Raw genomic sequence first — 22509 nt, forward strand, 5'->3', positions numbered from 1 at the left:
GGTAGAAGACCTCCGGTTACATATTGCACATACAACATTTGTTAAGAAACCATTTTGTATGTCATTAAGAACAAAGTCAAAGTATGTCCTAAAAACTTGGAGCTTGGAGCTCTGACGCACGACGCACACAGCGTCACAGTCACGTGGGTTCTAAAGGTTAAGGACGTCATGGGTGATATCACGAATGCCAGCATCGGGGAACAGCATTCGGAAAATGACGTCACGTTGACGTTTTTAGGACACATTATGCCTACACTCTGGTACTTTTACTTTTACTCAACCTGTGAGTACTTCCTCTTCTCTGTTGAGAACCCATGCACAACAATCAATCAACAGGTTCCAGTCAGGTACAATGTCTTTAATACAGGCCCATGATAAACTGTTGTGCAGCCCTATCATTATGTCAGCCTCCACAGATGTGCTACAGGTGTGTCACTTTAAACTCAGGATGCACACACTCATCAGCCCTAAACACTTGTGCTTAAACACATGTAGCTTAACTGAATGTGTGTGCATATACAGCATTATATGTGTGAGTGCGTGTGTCCAATGGGACCACTGTGGTCATCCCCCCCCCCCATGTCCTCAGAAACCACATTTAGGGTCCCAAAAACCAGAGAGAAACATATACTCTACCACATTTTATTCATTGAATTATTGTTAAATAATGCTTCTGCAGATAAATTATTAAATACAAAACTTTGTCCCTTACTTCTATTTGGTAAGAGCTACTGACTTTGAAGAACTGTAACATGTCGGGTTTCAGTGAAAAATGTATTCTGCTGGAGATGCTTATCTACCTTTAAAATAATATTAGGGACAATGGAAATATTTGCATGTTCAAATGTAGCTTAAGTCACAGTTCATTGAGATCTGCTGTGGAGTCTGAGAGCCCTAGCAGATCCGATACCTCTGAACATCCGCCCACCCCCCCAGGGCCGGCTCCAGATACTGGACATGGAGTGGATCTGTGAAGAGCTCTTCTAGAAGGGCGTCCCTGACTGACGATATCTATTCTTTAAGCTTCATATGTTAAAAATGCTAACATTGAACAGACACATGTTGACTAAAAGACAGGGGTGGCCACTTCTTGAAAATATTTGGTGGATTACCTGTGAAACAATTGGTCATTTCTCCCTGTGTGATGATATGTGAGGGCACACAGGCCAGTGCAGAATCAGTCTTCATCAGTGACACACTAAGCATGGTGGAAGCATGCAAACAGAAACAGTGGAACAGGTGGAGTAATACATGTAGTACAGTGGAGGTTGTCTGGTCTTTAGATGGATTTTAAAAGTTGGTATAAAACAGCAGCCCAGCTGCCTGCCCCCCCGCTGTCACTCAGTCTGTGAGCTGCAGGGCCGTCTGGAGGGCAGAATCATGGTAGAGCTGCACCCTCCAGGTCTGACCTGCCCTGATGCTTAAGTCTACATCCAACATCCAGCTGCTGGGACTAGTTGGCGCGGATGCCTGAGATGAAGGGCAGCCCGGTGGGAACCCTCTTCTTGTACTCGACGTAATCCTCTGTGAAGAAGTGGATGAGGGAGAGCTCCTCCTCTTCGATCCGCTCCCGGAAGAACCGCCAGCTGGCTATCGTGTAGCCCAGTATACACACCGGGTTACACAGCATGACCTGCAAGAGTCATCCGTTCACACAATCAGTACACTTCCCAACAATCACTACCTCATTGCACCTAGTGTAAGGCTCCGTGCATCAACAGTGTTGGAACAATGCTGAAAACCAAATCACAGAATGGCATTCTGCAATCATCAAAATGAATAAATGAATACCAATATTTTATTATCGTAATAAAATGTACACCAAATGGAACTGGTGTGCATTTGCTGAAAACAAAAAAAGGTAACAGTTTGTACTTTAGTATTTGGACACATTTGTAACATTCATGAATATCATTGTGATGAAAGAGTGTCTGTATAATTCAAACTCAGTATCAGTCTGAGGAGCAGCATTATTTCAGAGAAACAGAGGACATTAAAAGTTACTACAGTAACATTGTTGCTGGACAATGAGCCACTCACCTGTGTGCCTGCGCTCCAGTAGAACCAGCCCACATAGGAGGGGTGTCTGAAGTATGCATAGACCCCGCTGGTAACCAGCACGTGGCTCTGGGCCTTCTCATTCTGCACAATGTGGTTGAAGTTGGAGCCGGCCGTCAACATGGCCGCCTTACGCAGAGCCTCCCCACACAGCACCAGCAGCAGACCCACAACGCTCAGCCAGTTCAGCTGCTTCAGCTCTGAGAGAGAGGACAGCTTCATTAAACTCTGAGAAACATCAAATAGAGATAAAGACTGAAGATAAAGATACATCTGACATTAGACGTTTTTTCTTTAAACGTTTTAACATGTTTTGTAGTTATAGCGGTTACTTAGTGTTACCTTCTGACCATCAAGTGAAAAAGTAATACCTCATGGTTTTTCCACAGCAAAGCATTCAATGCTCCTTATGCCTGACCTGAGGTCAGTTGGAGGACATCAGTTAGACTCGGCTCTATTTGCTGCTGTCCATGGTGCTGAAGTCAGACTTAGCATTTGACCATGCAACAAAGAAGTGTTGAAACAGTAACATAATGGACACTGTTGCCTGTGAGGTATATCTTGTAGCGATGTTTGTGAAGATGATGAAGAAGTCTCCGGAGACACCAGCTTGTATATAATAAGGTTTATTACAACAGCATAGTATCAGACACCAACACGGGCAATACGAGGTTCCCAGAGCCAATTGTGGAAGTCCCCCGAACTGTCTTTGTGCACACAATTTATAGGAGAAAATGTGTGTGCGTGTCCAAAGTGCGTGTGCTCACAGGAGGTAATCAATGACAATGTATGCCTCACTAAATGACATGTGTCCGTTCATAGGGGCCCACTAACGTATTCCAGATGTTGTTTTTCACTCTCCTATCACCCAACATTCCTCTCACCCAACCTATGACCTCAGAGAGTATCTACCTTTGTATATCACCAGATTTAATACACCACACCTGCTAACATTGCTACAGTGTACAATTCTATACTGTTGTCCACTGACTGAAGTACTGCTGTGTGAGTCACATAGGGAGTAAAGAGGAACAAGTGAATCCAAACTGCTATTCTTACATTCCACAGCACTGTTTCTCTAGAGCAGGGGTTCTCAAAGTGCGGCCTGTAGGCCAATGGCAGCCCGTAGAAACATTTCTGGCGGCCCGCAATGAGTTAGAGCAGGGATTCCCAAAGTGTGGTGCGCGAGATGAAACATGTAATGGTGGTCTGGTGTAAAAATATTACACAGTGTTGTTTTTTAAGTGGGATTTTTCCATAGGCTACAATAAAAACAGGAACAATACACATTTCCTTTGTAATCCCTTTTATTTGAAATCAAAAAACTATACTTTATTAGTTTTTGATAGAAACGTAGAAGAAGACAGCCGCTGTCTAAACTTAACTGGCTGAAATCAGGGAAACTGTCAAGTGGAATGTCTCATGACAAAGCTGTTAGTCATGAAGGAGGAGAGGGACCAAGAGAGAGTGAGGATTTGGAGGCAACAGAGACGGAGAGAATAGGAACGAATCCGAGAGAAGAAAATGAGCGGGAGTCAGGAAATGATGCGCCGATGAAACCGAAGAGGAGGGAAGAAGATGGCAAAAAAGAGGTGATGAGGGTGAACACCAGACAGGGAAAAAAATAAGGAAATATGATGAAAATTATCTGGGTCTGGGATTCACTTGGATCGGCGATACAGATTGCCCAAAGTCTCAGTGCGTGGTGTGCAGTGAGGTTCTAGCAAACAGCTGTCTGAAGCCTTCTTATCTCCTTCGTCACCTGCACACGAAACATGGCAATATACATCAAAAGCCCATCACATTTTTTAAAACGAAGTTGGAGGAGTTGCAGAAAAGCCAAAAACAAATGCAGTTTCATTCATGCGTTGGGTCTACGAAAGACGCATTACGGGCTTTATATCTGCTCAGTTACAGAGTAGGGAGAAAGGGGCTGCCGCACACAATTGCCGAAGACGTGTGTTTGCCAGCGGCCAAAGAGATGGTGGAGTGTATGATTGGAGAGAAAGAGGCAAAAAAGTTGGACATGATTCCTGTGTCCAATAACACTGTGTCACGCCGCATTGATGCCATGTCTGAAGACATCTACACTAGTCAGCCGTGTGAAGAAAAGTGAGTTTTACTCTCTGCAAGTAGACGAGTCTACAGATGTTGCAAATCTGGCCAATCTTCTTGTGTATGTCCGTTACCTTTTTGAGGGAACGGTACAAGAAGATTTTTTGTTCTGTCGGCCCCTTGCTACCAGAACAACAGGAAAGGAAATCTTCAATTTAATTGACGTTTTTATGAGGACCAATGGGATCGACTGGGAGCGCTGTGTGGGAATTTGCACAGACGGGGCAAAATCAATGACGGGGAAACACACGGGGCTTAAAGCTCATATTAGGAGAGTCTGTCCATCCATCAGCTGGTTACACTGCAGTGTTCACAGAGAGGCCCTCGCAGCCAAAAACATGCGAGCTGATTTACTTGCAGTGCTGAACGACGCAGTCAAACTGGTGAACTTCATCAAAGCTCGCCCGCTAAATTCAAGAATATTCACAGTGTTATGTAATGAGATGGGCAGCGAACACAAATCACTGCTGCTGCACACAGAGGTGCGTTGGCTGTCCCGCGGCAAAGTGCTGACAAGGCTCTTTGAACTCCGGCGCGAACTGCAGCAGTTTTTGAGGAGAATCCGTTTCATTTGGCCGCCAGTCTGCATGACGAAGATTTTCAGAAGAGGCTCGCCTATCTAGCGGACATCTTCTCAGCTCTGAATGAACTCAATCTAAGTCTGCAGGGAGTCAGTGTAACTGTGTTCAACACACAAGACAGGATTGAGGCCATGATAAAGAAGCTACGGTTCTGGGCGAGTTGTGTGAGTGGGAACACACACCTGTGTTTCCCTATGCCTCCCTTTCTCTCTCTCTCTCTCTCGCTGCAGGCTGAGCGACTTTTGCGCTGCGCTTGAGAAGTTCCAGATGGATCCTCTTTTATCCTCTTTTAATTTAGCCCTATTTTATGTTTCTGAGCCTATGCTCTTTGTTGTGTTGTGGATCGTGTGTCATTTTATTGTAGCACTTGAAAAGTTTCAGATTGATCCTCGTTTTTATTTATTTGATCTGTTTCTGAGCCCATGCTCTTTAATGTTGTGGATCGTTTGTAACTTCACTGCAATTTAATTCAATGTACTGTCGTGATTTCCATAACCGTTGTGTTATGATGATGTTGATGTTAGCTCCACGGTCATTTATTATTGCTGCAATTTTTCTTTGTTGCATTATATTGAAACTTTGTTGATGTTGTTATCGTCATGCGTGTTCTGGTTATTTGCGCATGATTAAACATGAGTCTTTATTTGGTGATAAAATAAAGCTTTGCTGCGTTTTTTTTTTGTTGCGGTTTTTTAGGGGGTGCGTCAACCCGCGCCGCAAAAAAAGTTTGGGAACCGCTGAGTTAGAGAACTTTAACTGTTAAAACTGTACATTGCTTTGAAAGGATGATTCTCCATTTCGTGGTCTTTAGCGGCATATATAAGCAGTAATTACAGGTGTAGTCTGACCGCACTTGACCTCACTCCCAGAAGTCTACGGTGCAATGTTTTTCTTTCACCACTGGGACGCTAAGTTTTTTTGCCACTGGGCCGCCACCGGGACAGCTGTGAAGACGGAGCTGGAGCCGGAGCCGGGCCCCTCGGGGAAAAAAACGTTGTGTCGGAGAAGAGAAAAGGCAGTTTCAAAATAAGTGGACAAACACTTACTTACTTCGTTTGCCTGATCTGCAAGCAGGTAAATGCAATGCGCAAGGACTGCAACATAAAACGCCATTATGACACCAAGCATAACAATTACGACAAATTCAGCGGCAAGGAGCGCACCAGTAAGCTTGAACAAATTCAAAGAGGCTACACGGCACAGCAGTCAGTTTTCACAAATGTGGCTAAATCCGGTGAAGCTGTAACACAGGCTACCTACGTGGTAGCTCACGAAATAGCCACAACAGATGGCGCACCGGCAATGGTCGGGAGAAAGACAGGTGCCCTGTCGCTGCTCTCTGAGAAAGTGGCCAACAACGGAGGTGAGAAACTCAAATACCACTGTATAATACAACAAGAAGCCCTCGCTGTTCAGACGCTTGGAATGAAACATGTCATGGACGTAGTTGAGAAGACAGTTCATTTCCTGAAGTCCAGAAATCTGAATCACCGCCAATTCAAGACTTTTTGGGTGCAATCAGAGGCAGATTTTGGTGACGTCATATACTTCACTGCCGTCAGGTGGCTGAGCAGAGGTGCCACACTGAAACGTTTTTTTTAACTTGAGGAAAGAAATAAAAGAGTTCATGGAGTCAAAAGGACAAGATGTGACAGAGTTGACAAGTGACACTAAATGGTTCTGTGACCTAGCGTTCCTTGGTGATCTGAATACTTGTCTCAGCGATCTTAATCTGAAGCTGCAGGGAACATAGGAAGCTCATTTCCACACTATTTGACAACGTCAAAGCTTTCCAGCAAAAACTTGAACTGCTGCAGGGACAGGGAGATCTCACCCATTTTCCCGCCTGCAAGTCGCTCGTAGATGACAGACACAGATGGGCGCCACGTTTTACCTCACCTGCGTTCAGAAAAGAACCATAACCTCATAAAAAAAACTCAGAGGAATTCGACCACCGCTTCTCTGACTTCAGGGACCACGAGAAGGCATTCAACATTTTCCAAAATCTTTTCTCATGTGTCCCTGAGGAAGAGCCTGCAGAAATGCAGTTTGAGCTCATCGACCTGCAGGAGAGCTCCGAGGCCAGAGCAGCATATCGTGACAAGAATCTCCTCGAGTTCAACAAAGGACTTTCCCCATCCACATACCCTGCACTTCGCCAGCATGCTATCAGAATGGTCTCTTTATTGGGAAGCACATACATTTGTGAGAAGACCTTCTCCACCATGGCCATCAACAAATCCAAGCTGAGATCCAGGCTGGCGGATGGCCATCTACATGCTGTCCTCGTATCACAACGACGGAGATGGAGCCGGACATCAGAGGAGTCGTGGCCAACCGAAAACAGCACCACAAATCCCATGCCAATTAAAAAGGTATGTTGACCAAGCAACAAATATTCAGTGTGACTTAATGACAAGCTTATTGATGACAGATATTTATTAATGATGATGATGACTTGTTTGGTAAGCTTCTATTGTAGGTCTCTTTCTCTCTCTTTCTCCCCATCCTCTCTCTCTCTGTCTCTCCCTCTGTGTGTCTGTCTCGGTCTCGGTCTCTCTCTCTGTCTTTCTCTGTGTGTGTGTGTGTGTGTGTGTGTGTGTGTGTGTCTCTCTTCAGGTTTTCCTGTGGTGCTTTGGTAGCTGGAATTGCTCCTGAATAAGGCCCATGCTGATAAGACAAGAAGCAAGGCACACTGAGACTGTTTGTTCTAAATACATTTGAAATGGACTGCACACAGGACTGTTGTATCCCACATTTGTTTGTTGAGGGGAGAACCCCAGGGATTTTGTGTGCATTACAATGTTTTCACAAGTTTTGCCAGATGTAGCCTCATTTATTAATTAAAATGTGTTTATTGCATATTACTGGATGTGGATCAATAAATGTAAACGTAGATGTAGAGATGCAACATGTTCATTAAAATGATTATAAAAAAGAGTTTTTTCAATTTTTTCTCCTTTGGCGGCCCTCAGTTCAATGTTGGGTTCCTAAATTGGCCCTCAGCCATCAAAACTTTAAGAACCCCTGCTCTAGAACACTGAGTATTCAGAGAAAGATTTTGTGCTGGCTTCAGATCTGATATGTACGATCAAACCCAAACCCTACTGACAACAAACAACCACAGCATCATCATCATCATCATCATCACATTTTAATTCTCATACTTCTTAAATCTTAAATGTGATATCGCCTTTTCTCAACAGATCCATGTCCCCAAGCAAGAAAACAATAGTGCATATACCAGATACATGAAGTGTTAAACACGGAGCAGCAGCTTCTCTCAGACTGATGGAGGCTTCGCCTGTCACCTGTGCAGAACCTCAGACTTACCATATGACTCAACATTACACGATGACCTCCTCATCCACTGTAAGTGTCCTGAGATTATTGTGCAGAGCAGAGCTCACTGATATAATGGACATGACTGGAATGACCGACAAATGTTTTTTGTGGCATCAACAAAATACACACACTAGGTCTGAGAGACTGTGAGCATTGACCAGGACACTGAAGACACACCAACCTGGAAAGGTGAGCTTCTCCACGGTGAACTCCACCCATGATGAGACAGCAGCCAGGGTGTACTCCACACTGTGATTGAGCAGGAAAGAGTCCAGGGACAGGCTGCGGGGGTTGATGATGGCCGTCACCAGGTACTCAGAGTAATGGAAGAAGGACAAGGAGCACAGGTACCTGCAGAGAAGTATTATTACTCACATGTTGACCTGCAGCAGGCCTGGACTATAAACACTAGGGGTGTAACGGTATACATATTCGTACCAAAATTATTCGGTATGGGCCCTTCGGTTTGGTACATGTGTGTACCGAACTCATGTAACCCTCTCTATGGAAATCAGTCGGAAGTCGCAGCGGCTCATTTCCAGATAGACGTGGATTTGAGAAAAACATTTGGGTTCAGGTGTTTTGTCTGATTTTAAATAAAGTTTTGGCTTTCAGAATATGAAACTTTTAGTGCCAAATTCACAAAATAAATACATTTTTGAAGCTTGTAAAGGGAAGATGACAAGCACCTGTCAACGCGCACTCTGCTGCTACTCAGCGTCGCTATAATTTGCCGCTACATCCTGTTGGCAGCAACGCTTATTGTTTAGGTGTCCTTTGATGAGCAGGCAGTCATACCATTAGCTATAACTAGCTAGATCTGATCGATATGGACATAAACATGAGTGAAGTATAATCTGACGCGAGAGAGAGAGAGAGAGAGAGGGATCAGTGATCAGGATCAGCTGTTGCTGACGGAGAACACGCAGCCCCGCCCGTTCACCTGCAGCTCCGCCGCGGTACGGACCGGTGAGGGGATCAAAACAAACACTTAGACCCTACACATGTCAAGCTGCTGATGTGAATAGTACAGTACAGTTCATTTTCAAAAACCTGCACCTTAATGTTTATTTTATTATATTTTCTATTTATTTGAGAGAATATTCACAGTTTAATAATAATTAAAAACCCCAAAAATATTTTATGTTTTGTGATCCTTTTTTCTGCTGTACCGAAAACCTACCGAACCGTGGCCTAAAAACAGAGGTACGTACCGAACCGAAATGTTTGTGAACCGTTACACCTCTAATAAACACACACGCTGCTGTTAGACATGAGGTTCACTGCACTTCGTAGAAAACTAAGCAAGGAATTATCATATTGTTTGAGTGTGTTAAAGGGCATACCATTTATGGTTTGATTTCAATCAAAACGAGAACGATGTCCTGTCAGTCTGCCGGTGGATAAGTGTCTGGCAGCAGGCTCACACTTACACTGGGATTTCCTTGGCTTGTTAGTGTATTAATTTTAATGCACCTACAGTCACTACTTTGACTTTTAACATGATAACTGTTTACTCTGACGATTGATGTTATCCTTATTCGCATCGTAATGTAGCTGTGATGAAGTGTTTCACCTACATTGTTTTATTGATTATGATCTCCGTCCTCTCAGTGGATGGACTGAAGACATAGATTGTAGAAAAGGCTCCAAAGTTGTGTTGATGTTCAGTACTTTCAGTTGTTGGGTGTAGATGATGAGGGGAGGAGGGGCTAGCTCACGTGTTTTGTGTGACGTGGCACTAGGTCAGACGGTGGCCATTACAAGTAATAGCGGGAAGGTTTTGTTGTGTTAGTGTGTGTAAATGACGGTGAGTGTTGTCCACAGTACTGTTTATGTTGTTCCTTAATAATTATTATTAAGGTGTTAAGCTGTAGTTCATGTGGATGAATGTTTGTGAGGTTACGTGTGAGATATTGAGTGTGCACCGCTAAGTTTTAGACCTATTGTTTCGCTAACCCGATTACCGGAAGTAGCATGTCTGTGGCGTGTCAGAATAAGAGCATCGGCTGCCTCTATGTTTATTGTTTAAGTATGTATAGTTAACTTTGTATTCATGTATTGTTTTCATTTCTTTGTAGGAAGACCACACATATACAAACATCCAAACCATTAAAGGACATAATAAAGAAGGTCAAGCATCATCTCAGCTCCTCATTTCTGGACACTGGACCTTTGGCCTTAAGTGGTGTTCGGGCCCACACACCAGGATGAACCTAGCGATAAACTAGAGAACTAGTGCCAACACTGAGTTACCTTTAACTCTCCACTACATAGATATTTTTTGTTTTATCATCCTTTTTACTAAGTAGAGGTATGGAAAATCTGATCTTTTTTTTGACATGCAATACACCACCCAGCAGCTTCTAGGACGATAAAACTCCTGGGCACTGCAGAAGTGTCCTTCAGCAGGACAAAACATGGCAGCTGCACTGTGACTATGAATTTCCCAGAGGGGATTAATAAAGTATGCCTCCCCTTCAAAACAGTAGAAAATAATAATATCAAAACTGACAGGGTAGTGTTTATTAACAAATGATCTAAGGTTAAAACGAATAAATAAATTATAATAATTGTTATAAACCTAAAATGAATTTGATAAAAAAACAAAACTGAAATGCAGTACTACACAGCAGCGTAATAACACTTTAAATAGAAAATGTCTCAAGAGAGATTGAGTACCAGCCGAAGTGTGTCCACGTAGTCTCAGAGAAGCTGATTATTAGTCCACAGCCGAAGATCACTCCCAGAAAGCAGGCTCTCACTGCGACCTGAGGCACACACATCCATGGCATTTCATCATTATTACATGTTAACAAACCACACAATTAGCATTAAATATAAGAGCCAAAATATATTCCCTTTTTTTCAGTGTGTTGACTCACCATCTACAAAGAACAATTTTGAGAAGCAAATGCTCTCCAAAAGTGTAGCTAGATTTCATGCTGTATACTAGTGACAGTTTAATGCCGGGTTATTTGTAAATATTTCTATTAGTGTTTTTAGAGTAGAAATTACAATTGCCACAAACCCCAAAATACCCCTAGTTTGGGTTATGTTACATATAAACCGTGGTGTAAAGTAACTGAGTACATCAAGTACTGCACATAAGTAAAACTTTGATGGACTTTACTTGAGTATTTTAACTGTTTGCTACTTTGTACTTGTACTACTCCACTATTATTCTGAGGCGCTTTAACACTAAATACTGGTAGAGTAGAAATCGAGTACTTTTACTCCACTACATGTATTTAATCCTTTAGTGACTTTACAGATCTGGATTATTGATGGTAAATATAATGAACCCTTAAATCAGACTTTAGTTCACCTGCAGTAAATCCAGCAGCTACCCTGCAGTATACAAAGCCATTCAAACTAGCTGCACCTTACCAGCTCTGAGAACACTTTAATGATCAATAATTATAAAACATATCAGAGATATTATTCTGAAATGGACCAATCAAACAATGACTACTTTTACTGTCGCTACTTTAAGTACATTTAGATGAGAGTACTTTCTACTTTCACTGGAGGAACATTTAGAATGCAGGACTTTTACTGTGACAGAGTATTCCTACACTCTGGTACTTCTACTTGAGTTCAACATCTGAGTACTTCTTCCACCTATGCATATGGAACCTATCAACATCATTCTAAAGCTAAATGTCACATGTATGTGTCATATGGACTGCAGCTTTAGCTGGCTTAGCTTTCTGTTCACCTGAACGCCAGCTGTCTCATTCCTCTTTAGCTAATTAGATTAGTCTAGTTTACTAAATAGGAAGCTAATGCTAGCTAACGTAGCATTGCAACACTAAAGTTGAAACCGGCGGAGGAAGCTGTCAGACAACCGTCTGTACATTAGCTTGGAGTAAGTGGAATACTTCACTGCTGGACAGCCACAAACCATGTGAATTTAACTCAATTTAAACCCAGAAACAAGCCAAGCTGTCAGCTAACGGCAGTGCTTACCTTATACAGAGGTCCTCTGTATGTGATTAGCAAGAGGCCGTTGATAACTGCAATGTGGATGCAAATCACTATCTTCCCGGGAGTCTCCGTCAGGTAGTCAAAGACCCAGTCAACATGTCCGTAACACGTTCTGATCAATGGGATTACAAGCACGCTGAGCCCTAAAAGAAATGCTTTTATACTTACTCTTCCTTCTAGCACCAACTTACTGCCTGCCATGATGGAAGTACTGTACCCAGGGAAATATCGCGAGACGTGAGCATAAACCTCGCGATGTCTCGTTACGGCTTTCAATTTACCGAGATTCATCCCAACTGCTTATCTGGCCCCCTCCTGTCACTCACTTGCGTCTTAGGGAGGCGACGAGAATGAATGGACTATTTTGAATAAGGCCATACACAAGTGCAATGTTCATAAAAACAATACGATTTTTTGGTTAAAAACTGTTACCATGCATTTAATGTGTGTGTTAAAACATTATTTTCATTCGTCTGTTTCATACAGTCCCCCCCCCCCCCCCCCATAGGTAGGTTGTATTGAGCAGGCTCCATTCCTGCTGTTACAGAAGACCCTTGAGGCACCTGTAATTTCATGAATTTTATTATCTTATAAAACAACAAATATAAAAATAAATCAATTATTTTATTTTATTGACATTATTCCAATATCTGTGCAGCTTTACAGATTTTTACACTTTTACATGAGAAAGCATCAGCCAGCTCTGCCACAGCCCACAGCATGGCTGGTGTGGTCAGTGGATTGCTTTCTCGGGTAGTTTGGAATACACACACAATGTTCCTGTGACTCACATTCTACTTTCTTTGGCTGCTTGAGAAAAAACTGGAAATCTTGCTTTGGGTCTTCAGAGGTTGGGAAGATGAATCTGAAAAAAGTAAGACATCTTGTATTATATTATATATTAGACTGATACAAAACTAATATTCATGTAGACACTTCTATTCCTGTAATTTATAACTCTACTGTTTTTTCTCTTAGATGTGAACCTGTGAGACGAACCATCAAGATCACCTGAAGAGTTGCCTGTCAACATTTCCAACTTACAGTGAAGTTGTAAAAGAGGCAGGGGCGGTCCTGGGGTTGGGGGGCAGTGCCGCCATTACGCTGACCTGGGACTTCCCTGCGGCCCCCCTCCAAAAGAAAAGTTTATAATATTATGATTTACTGGCTATTGTGCTGGCGCGATAGGAGGATCTAATGTAATTCAGCATTCTAGTCTCAGAAAACAACCTCACGTATCCTCTCCGACCAGAGCCTGTTCCCTTTTTACTTCAAGTAAGATTCATGACTAGACGTTGAGAGAATAAAAATCATCTAAAACCACAGGATATTCTTCTGTCATGTGAAAAAAGAGAAAACCTTAGTCTGGGATGCAGAGACCCTGATGTACAGCAGAGATTGAACTGTTCATTATATTCAGTGTTGCAGAAAATACGGTTTGTGTGATTTAATAAAATTGGTTCGTTACTAAAACAAATGCAAAAAATAACTCCTGGAACAATGTTATTACTGAAACAATTACTGTGAAGGAAAAATGCAATGAAACAAAGAAGTTTCACTTAAAGTTACTAAGTAAATACCTGTACGGAAACAAATACCAATTACTGTATTTAGGGTCTGAGACCAGAGGTCGGCGAAGACCCTATTGCAATCGCAACCGAAGCGAGCAACAACTCACCAAACATACAGAAAACAGGTAAAACAACGGGCAAAAACACCAAAAAAGGGACCAAAATCATGACAGTTGGGTAGCCCACTCTTGAAGCATAATTGATATTGAAAGGATTATTATGGTCTGAGACCAGAGGTCGGCGAAGACCCTATTGTAATCGCTTGCGAAGTAAGCGAAAACCCTGCAAAACATATACAAAACAGGGAAAACGAGGGGCAAGAGCACAAAAAAAGGAGTCTCGAGTCATAATGCTAGGACGCACGAGCCCACGTCACTACAGCTCTCATAATTGATATCCGTGCGACAATTTGGTCAAACGGAACGGGAAAACAACGGGCAAAAACTCCAAAAAAGGGGCCAAAATCATGACAGTTGGGTAGCGCGCACTCGTAGAGTGACGTGGGCTTCGCTCAAGTCACTCTACTCAAAGCATAATTGATATTGAAAGGATTATTATTATTGCGATTTTTCTTTTAATACATTGCGCTTACTTTTGACCCCCGCAACATATGTTAAAACTCACCGAATTTTGCACGCGCGTCAGAACTGGTGAAAATTGCAATGTTTAATTGGTTCCAGAACTTAACGTTAAAAAAAAAGCGCAAGCCACGCCCACTTCCGTTTTTAACGTAAACTCCCCCCCTTTAACTTTCTCGTAAACGAACAAAATTTGCTACGTATGTCTAGGGTGAGGAGACAAACCGAAAAGCCTCTTGGAGGGGTATGAAAAAACGTACAGGAAGTCGGCCATTTTGTATCTGGCGTTGGAAAAACACAATTTATTGCGTTTTTACGCCCTCCGTACTTTGACGAACTCCTTCTAGGACACTTATCCGATCGACTCCAAACTTGGAAAGTAACGTCTTGAGACCTGGGCGGTTAAACGATATCCAACAGAATTTTTGTTTTTATCGCACGCTGTTGTCGTAATGAGGCACCTATTTTCACGTTCGTGCGATGCTAGGTGATCCCTCGGCATGGAACACGATGTCATAACTCAAATTGACATGCTCAGATTTCAGATGGTGGTTAACACTGCTGCCCTGAACAGCTGTAAGTCAAATCGTACGTTTAAAAAAGTGGCGTTTCCATGGCAACGCATCCCTCGCCATAAAATACGATGTCACCGTAACTCCAATGTACATGGTCCGATCGCCACCAACCTTCACGTGTATACTACCGCTCCATGCCTCAACACCTCTACAACAAATCAGAGGTGTCATCATATGCCGTTTCCATGGAAACGCATCCCTCGCCATAAAACTCGTTTTTCTCATAACTCCAGTGAACATTCTCCAATCGGCCCCAAACTTCATATGTTTGATAACGATGCAGACGTCAAGAAACCTAGGCCTATTATGGGGTGTAATCATAAGCGGTTACCATGGCAACACAATACTTGCCAGGAAACACGGTTTTCTCATAACTCCAGTGAACATTCTCCACACTTAATATGTTTGATAACGATGCAGGCCTCAAGACACCTAGGCCTATTATGGGGTGTCATCGTATGCCGTTGCCATGGCGACAGATCACTCGTCATGTTTATGTTACAGCTGTAACTCATGTACAATCTCCTATCAGCCTGAAATGTCCCACGTTTGCTAACGGCCGAGTCCAGAAAACACATCTGCGTGACATCAACTTGCGGACAACAGCGGACCTGTGTGGAGCGTCGAAGACCCGCTCATCGCTGCTCGCAACTTTAATTAATGTTTATTTTATGCAATTATGTTTTTTAACCAGGGTTTATTGTGCCCCTCTCGTAAAATAACTGGCCCCGGCTTGACCCACCCCCAGTAAAATTGGTCTAGAACCGCCACTGGAAAGAGGCGATGCAGGCCAAGACTGTACACCAGAGCAACACATCTGAGCCAGGCACACTGACACACTGCACACCATCCTCACTGATCCACCATCAAGGTGACTCAATCCCAAATCATTTTACACCGTTTCTTTAAAAGCACAGCTTATTCGCCAACGGGTCCCCAAAAATTCCTCCTGACCACTTTTATTTTGTTTTTAAATACACAAATGGCTAACATCTTTGGATTTCCTTATGTAATTTACTCTATTCTTTTTAAAGTTTAATCATTATTTTAGAAAAAATGTAAACCTCAGAGGATAAGGCAGAGTGAAGACCTGAACTGCTTTATTCAGAGCCTTCTCTCTGTAACATAGCCTCCGCCTGCATGAAAAAACAATGCAGGCAACCAAAGAGCTAAAGGAACACTACTCATCATGAATCACCAGTTTACTTGCTGAAGGAAAAGGAAGGACAAAACCTGAGAACCAATGCTTTAAATAATACAGTTAGTCTTGTGTTCAAGGTTGTTTGGTTATCACTGACACAAAATCTTTTCAAAGACCCTCAGACGCTCTGTAACCTGATACAGCTTCTTCCTCGGTGCCATAGAACTCCATTGTTGTCACCAAACTATTAAAATACTCAAAGCAGAAACAAGCCAAAAGAAGTGGGCAGTACCAGTAGCAGCACATTTTGTGTGTGTGTGTGTGTGTGTGTGTCTGCCTCTGTAACTACTCATTTGTGTATATTTGAGTGGGGGGAGGGGAAACTGCAAAGTAAATTATAAAATAATAACAGAAGTATGAATGAACAAAAACAGAACGATGAATAGTAAAGATCGGTTAGATGTCAACTGTAAGGGTGTCACGTTGGATTAGACTTTGGATTTTAGGGTCACGATGGGAATCTGCGTTTCATTTTTAAAGACACAACACAGGCGTTAACACATTCAATTTGACACTCCATATTTTTATATACATGACTCTGCTCCTGTAGTATAAGTCTTTATTTCTGTTGCTGCAGTATTTTGGTCTTTTCTAGGTCCCCTATTATGCAAAATGCACTTTTTGACGTCATACATAAATGTGTCCCCGGTGTGTAAGGAGACTCACAACCCTCTTTGTTTTCCTCCTTACCCACATCTCTACAAACGGGGGTACAAACGAGCTGATCCAGATATGCTTCGGTTATGACATCATAACCGAAATGTGGGCTGGCTTTACATTGAACTCCTGGCAACGTCCCGCTCACGTGACATGTCCCAACCTATCGTCTGCAATATACAGTCGCGAGCAATATAATACATATAATGTCTCTGTTCTAGTGGTGAACACTGAGAAGTGTTTCAGAAATAATGCTAGATGTGGTTTGAACATAATATGGCGTTTAATCACGGCAGCGTTTAGCTGAGTTTCTCCCGGTAGAAAACTCTCTTCAGAGGAGAGATCATGACGCTCCAAAGGGGCGTGGCCAGCAGCAGCTCCAAAGGGGCATGGCCAGCAGCAGCTCCAAAGGGGCATGGCCAGCAGCAGCTTCAAAGGGGCGTGGCCAGCAGCAGCTAGTTCATTTAAAGCTACAGTCACAGAATCAGCACTTCAGGAACAGGGCTGAAATAGAGGGGGATGAGGCATGCTACAATGGGGGATCTGTTTGGTATTTTGAGCAAAACACTTCACAGAGATGTTTTGTAGAGATATGGCCCTACAATATATTGTTCAAATATAGTATAATAGGAGAACTTTAAACTATTTTTAATTTATCTACAATACTTATTATTATTACATGAATATTGTGCATCATTTGTGATATATGTCTTTTCAGCTGTAGATCTATCTATCTATCTATCTATCTATCTATCTATCGTTGTTCAGATCTCCTAAAACAGTGTTGCTAAAGTGAATACAAGCCAGTAAATTGTCTTAGATCCTATAGTCTGCACCTATCCATACCAGCTTCTGGTTTCAAGAACTCTGTCATTGTTCTACGTGTGATGGAGACAGTGGTATCTCAATGGTGTTTTTAGCTAAAGTATAATGTTAATCTTCAAATCTAAACATTAATAAGATATCCCTTTATCCCTGTAATTACTCATGGATTTCTCTCTAGCATTAATAATATAATATAATACAAACACTGATTCTAGTGTTAGATTGTGTTGTTCTTCACCGTGTCTTTGCTGGTCTTCACTCACAGCAGGAACCTCAGCAACAGCAGAGGACTGGCCCGTCAGAGCCTGCAGCATCTCTTTGTACTGCTTCTTATGGCGGGGGGGAATAAACGCGCCAAATCCTTCAGGAAAGAAAGATCAAAGTGACTTCTGATAGGAAATGTCTTCAAACTTCAGAAATGCATAATAATTGAGTTTATGTAGTGATTGTGAATTCTGTATGTATTACATTAATGCAAACAATATCTTGATTCTACATAGTTCATTTAAGTATTGCTAGTTCTGCACAACCCTCTGAATATGTTGCACATTTGCACACAAGCTACCTCTATTAGTATTGTTTATTTTATCATTCTGAGTACTATTCTTAGTATACTGTGCGTAGTTTTTGGTTTATCCAGATTTCACATTGCATTTTCTATATCTTAACGTATAATAGTTTAAAAGTAAATAGTGTTTTATAAAAGTTTTACTTTTGGGGTCTTGTTTCTTACTTGTTATCTTCTTTAGCTGGTTTATGTTTGCACCATACACTCCAAGGCAAATTTCTCATACGTGTAAACCTACTTGGCAATAAATCTGTTTCAGATTCTGATTTGAAGGAACTTACGGACTAGGAGGTGGAAGTCCTGGTCCCTCTCTGTGAATAAGCTCACCACAGTGCCCACCAGAGCTTCATAGCAGTCGCTTCTCTTGTAGCTCTGAATGGCCTGCAGCAGCAGGGCAGTCTTCTCTGCTCCAATGGCTTTCTTCACATCAGCCTGAAAGGAAGCGTGGGCCTCACTCTTTGGAGCAGAACCTGCGAAAAACCACAAGAAATACATTCTTTACCCAAATCCACTCAAACATACTAGTTTATAAACTTTCTATAGACTTCATTCTGCGTGTTATGCAGATGATATGCTGTTTTACAGACTAGTTCTCTTGTCTGAATGTAAGACATTGTTTTACCTAGCTCATAGTGTACTATGGTGTGGTATACAAACGGACTGCAGTGGCTGCATTAGAAATAGGAATAATGGTAAACAGAGATAAGTTAAGGTAAGACCTTCTTCATCCTGATGGAAATTAGAGTTACAAAAGATTCAATACTTTATAATAATACTAACAGTACGGTAAAAAGAGCAAATTAAAGAACTAATTACAAGAAACAAAATGGACAAAAAATGTGAGGAGTGGTATTGTAACTACAAATAAAACATAGGGGCAGACACATCATTGCACATGCTATAAAGCTGAAATACAGCTCCAGAAATATTAAGAGTCCACTCCACATTTTTCCTAAATCTTTATGTCTACATGTATGGCAGCCATTCCAGTGTCTATTGAATTCCAACAGAGAGAAATGTTGTCAGTTGTTTAGAGAATACAATAAAAATAATAATAATTTAACTCAAAGACAAACCTATAAATAATAAAACAAGAGAAACTGATAATGCTGAAATGATCTCTTCATTTTTTCAGCGGCTGTATATTGTCTCATCAGCCTACCATGACAACCTAGTGGGAATGACCAACAACATCATCTTTGACCCCCAGTATGTGCTGAACAGCGAATACGAATTGTTACATTCAAATCAGAGACACAGGGTCCCAGGATTGAATAAAGTCAGATTGCTTTGTGCACTGGTCCATCCTCAAATCAAATACACAGCTAAATCCCAGATCTAATGTACGTCAGAGGGTCCTGAGCATGTTTCCCTTAAGTTATGGGGTTGGTATACTGGTTTCCTTGTAACTTGGCTTAATATCTGTCCTTGTCTGATGTTGCAAATGGAGCTGCGGTGTGGAGACAAATATCTGTCTTAATCTGACAATAAATGACTAGGGTGTCGTCTAGATGTGCCATTGGAAGCAACTTGGGGTTCAGTATCTTGCCGGAGGATGCATTAACATGTCGACTGCAGGGGTTTGGTATCGAACCGCTGACCTTTTTGGTGATGGGCCGTCAGTTATTATTACAATAAGCAGTATTTAATTTCGCTGTACAACATTCAATTATACATTCCTTTTTAGCTCTCCTTATTCTATTCTATTGCATGTATATATTTCACTTCTGCATTACTTGCACATTAGTCTTGCAACATAATCCTGCACTATTTTGTTTTTACTGATATATATTTATAATTTGCATTGTTGGAGGCGCCTGGGCCTGAAGATTTTCATTACATATCTACACTGCAGCTGTGCACATGACAATAAAGCCTTTGAATCTTGAACTCTACAGGGACAGGATGTGATGTCATACCAGTGTGAGGCTGCTGGTTCAGGTGGAGTCCTCCCTTGTTGAGCTGCTCTGTGTTCAGCTGACTGCAGGTGGAGGTGGGGGGGTTCACACGCACAGCAGGCCGTCTGTCAGCAGCTGTGGAAACACACAAACACACAGAAACAGATTTGGTCTTTCCTTCCACAACAACACATTGCCACCACCAACCAGTGAAGATACCTCCATCCATCCGTTAGACATTTGTGTGAAATTGTCATAATTATAGTAGGAATTTGTGTGAATATTGAAAAAGGCATTGCAAAGGGACATTAACCACATAGTGAGGCTCAAGGAGAACAATTCTATCGGAAATAATAGAGTATAATCAGTATTCACTAAAAGAAGAGGAATGATAAGATGTGTACAGTCACTGCATCAGATATGTGTGTGTGTGTGTAACTTCATGTGTAAAAAAGTTGAAGGGCGAGCTGCCAAGGCCTGTATGCAGGAGTAAGGTGTGTATCTGTGTGTGCAGGAGGGTTCATGCAAGGACAGAAGGCCCATGAGTAAAGGTTGGAAAGGGGGTCCGGAAACTAAAAGTGGTAGGAGTAGCTAGAGAGCGTTCACCCGAATATATAGAAAAAAACAACACAGGAGGAGCAGCTGGAGGTTCAGCAGAAAATCTAGCCAACTGAGAGAGTCTCAGAATAGTACAAGCTGTCCAATCATTGGGATGACCGTTTGAAGAAGGAACAGCAGGGGTTACGACTGTTTCACTATAAAAAGGAGAAAAGCATCTTTGGTCCGGTGGTCAACAGACAGACTGGGTTTTCATTCTTTTCAGAATAGAATTCTACGCATCAGACTCTGATGAGTCTGCTCCGGAACAGCTAAAGATTCAAAATGTTGTTCAAGAGCTCTGTGGTCCGATTCTAGTCCAGGCGTGGACCTTCTCTTTTACACAACGCTGTTAGGACCTGTTGAAGCTGCATGATGTACTGTACTATCAATGCAGTCCGTTTGCTCAGTTTTTCATCAATACCTGTCCATAGATATTTATATCATTTACATTACAACTTCAATACAGTCACCAGTTATAGCCGCATGTTTGTATGTCGGGTAGCTTAGTAACAGCACAGAGTAATGAGGAAATACAGTTAGCACTCTGTGGGGCCACAATGTGGGTAACTATAGGAAGGAATTTTCCACCTAGAAAATGATGACAATATTTCTGATCACCTGAGTTCTCTCTTTATTAAAATGTATTTAATGGGGAGAGTGCAAAAGATTTCTGTAAATGTGCCAGTTAGCCAAGAGACCATTTTTCATCTGTAGTCCCTGGACAGATAATGATAGTCACCCTAAAAACGAATTTAATAATAAAAAAAAGTTAATACAATCATTTAACCTGCAGCATAGAGGCTTCAACACTGGAAATGATAATAAAAACAAAACATACATATTACATAGCAAGAAGATAGCAGCAGGTTAAGGCAGAACAGACACACAGGGCTGGTTTAAGTTGACAGAGCGGATTCCTCACTAACCATGTTTTCAAAGAAACCGAGTTTGTTTTGGTCTCAGAATGTTTTTTGAGAAAATGTATAGACTGACTAAAATAACTTTTCCTGAGTGGAATAGTCCATATCCTCTCGCTGCACCTCTAGGTAACCTGTTTGCAGTTGTGCTAAGGGGATAAACTGTCTGAGTGGAGGGCAGGTAGGTTATTTTATAAACTTGTACAGAAGGCAAGCATTTGCATGTTTAATGATGATTTCCCAGCTCAACAAGTTGCCTTTTTTTAAGAACAGAACATAGAGTGAATCTCTTTGCAAGTGGAGCACATCAGCCACTGTTACCATGGAGCTGATTCCTCTCTTCCACAAAGCACACACACATTTTACATTAATAACTCAGTCGGTCTTTTGAGTACTGACTATAACATCTGTCTTCGAGTGGTGAGTAATAATGTGCTTTTAAATTCACTGCACATCCCCACTCTAACCTGCACAGACGCCTGGTGAACCCTACAGGGACAGGAAGTGATGTCATACCAGTGTGAGGCTCTCTCTGCTGGTTCAGGTGGAGCCCTCCCTTGTTGAGCTGTTCTGTGTTCAGCTGACTGCAGGTGGAGGGGGCGCAGGTCCCACCCACAGCATGCCGTGCAGCTGTGAGAACGAACGAACACACACACACACACACACACACACATCAGTCCTCCTTTCCTGCGGTCAGTTATCTCTTCTGTTGAGATTTGTCCTTGTTGATGTTTCAATGGAGCTAATGTCAGACACATGTTGTAAATAGGTGCAGGGTTGTACCGCTGTTCAGCAGGGCCTTCTTCTCCTCCACAGACAAGGAGTGGCCGGGCTCGTAGCCACAGCCCTCCCCCGTCAGCTCCCTGCACCTCTCGTCAAACCTCTGCTTGTGATGGGGCCGGATAAACTGGTACAGGCCTGAGAGACACTCAGGTTAAAAACAAGCGCACCAAACATACTCATACAATTTTGTGCTATAGATGAGAGAAACACCTGCGTCACTTCCGGGCAAAGTTGCAGCCCTGCCCAC

The 22509-nt window shown here is 42.2% G+C and overlaps 3 protein-coding genes across 3 annotated transcripts in view; 1 reads left to right on the forward strand and 2 right to left on the reverse strand.

The window, feature by feature from the left end:
- Positions 1-628: 628 nt before the first annotated feature.
- icmt (isoprenylcysteine carboxyl methyltransferase) lies at positions 629-12327 on the reverse strand. The gene is made up of 5 exons (XM_063894264.1): positions 12072-12327; positions 10782-10870; positions 8281-8450; positions 2041-2258; positions 629-1633 (listed from the first exon to the last, which is right to left on the reverse strand). The coding sequence occupies exons 1-5, from the start codon at positions 12288-12290 to the stop codon at positions 1454-1456; spliced, it is 876 nt and encodes a 291-aa protein (XP_063750334.1). The 5' UTR covers positions 12291-12327; the 3' UTR covers positions 629-1453.
- LOC134870949 (zinc finger BED domain-containing protein 5-like) lies at positions 4125-4796 on the forward strand. The gene has a single exon (XM_063893496.1). It carries the CDS (start codon positions 4125-4127, stop codon positions 4794-4796), a length of 672 nt encoding a protein of 223 aa, XP_063749566.1.
- Positions 12328-12694: 367 nt separating the features above from the next.
- The window catches only part of LOC134872010 (regulator of telomere elongation helicase 1-like), a 32233-nt gene continuing 22418 nt past the window's right edge, over positions 12695-22509 (reverse strand). Inside the window, 6 exon segments of the mRNA XM_063895073.1 lie at positions 12695-12954; positions 17735-17857; positions 18346-18534; positions 19984-20097; positions 21996-22109; positions 22263-22397. Coding sequence (XP_063751143.1) covers positions 12884-12954; positions 17735-17857; positions 18346-18534; positions 19984-20097; positions 21996-22109; positions 22263-22397 — 746 coding nt within the window. The 3' untranslated portion in view covers positions 12695-12883.

Source organism: Eleginops maclovinus, chromosome 1 (assembly GCF_036324505.1).
Source record: "Eleginops maclovinus isolate JMC-PN-2008 ecotype Puerto Natales chromosome 1, JC_Emac_rtc_rv5, whole genome shotgun sequence".
NCBI lineage: Eukaryota > Metazoa > Chordata > Actinopteri > Perciformes > Eleginopidae > Eleginops > Eleginops maclovinus.

What these genes read in the sequence shown, in the direction of transcription:
- LOC134870949 (XM_063893496.1), top strand. Translation starts at nt 4,125, where the DNA reads ATGCCATGTCTGAAGACATCTACACTAGTCAGCCGTGTGAAGAAAAGT.
- icmt (XM_063894264.1), bottom strand. Translation starts at nt 12,290, where the DNA reads ATGGCAGGCAGTAAGTTGGTGCTAGAAGGAAGAGTAAGTATAAAAGCA. An exon ending in ACAGAGGACCTCTGTATAAG is followed by an intron (nt 10,871 to 12,071) that starts GTAAGCACTGCC and finishes TGTGTGCCTCAG; the next exon opens with GTCGCAGTGAGAGCCTGCTT. An exon ending in ACGTGGACACACTTCGGCTG is followed by an intron (nt 8,451 to 10,781) that starts GTACTCAATCTC and finishes ACTTCTCTGCAG; the next exon opens with GTACCTGTGCTCCTTGTCCT.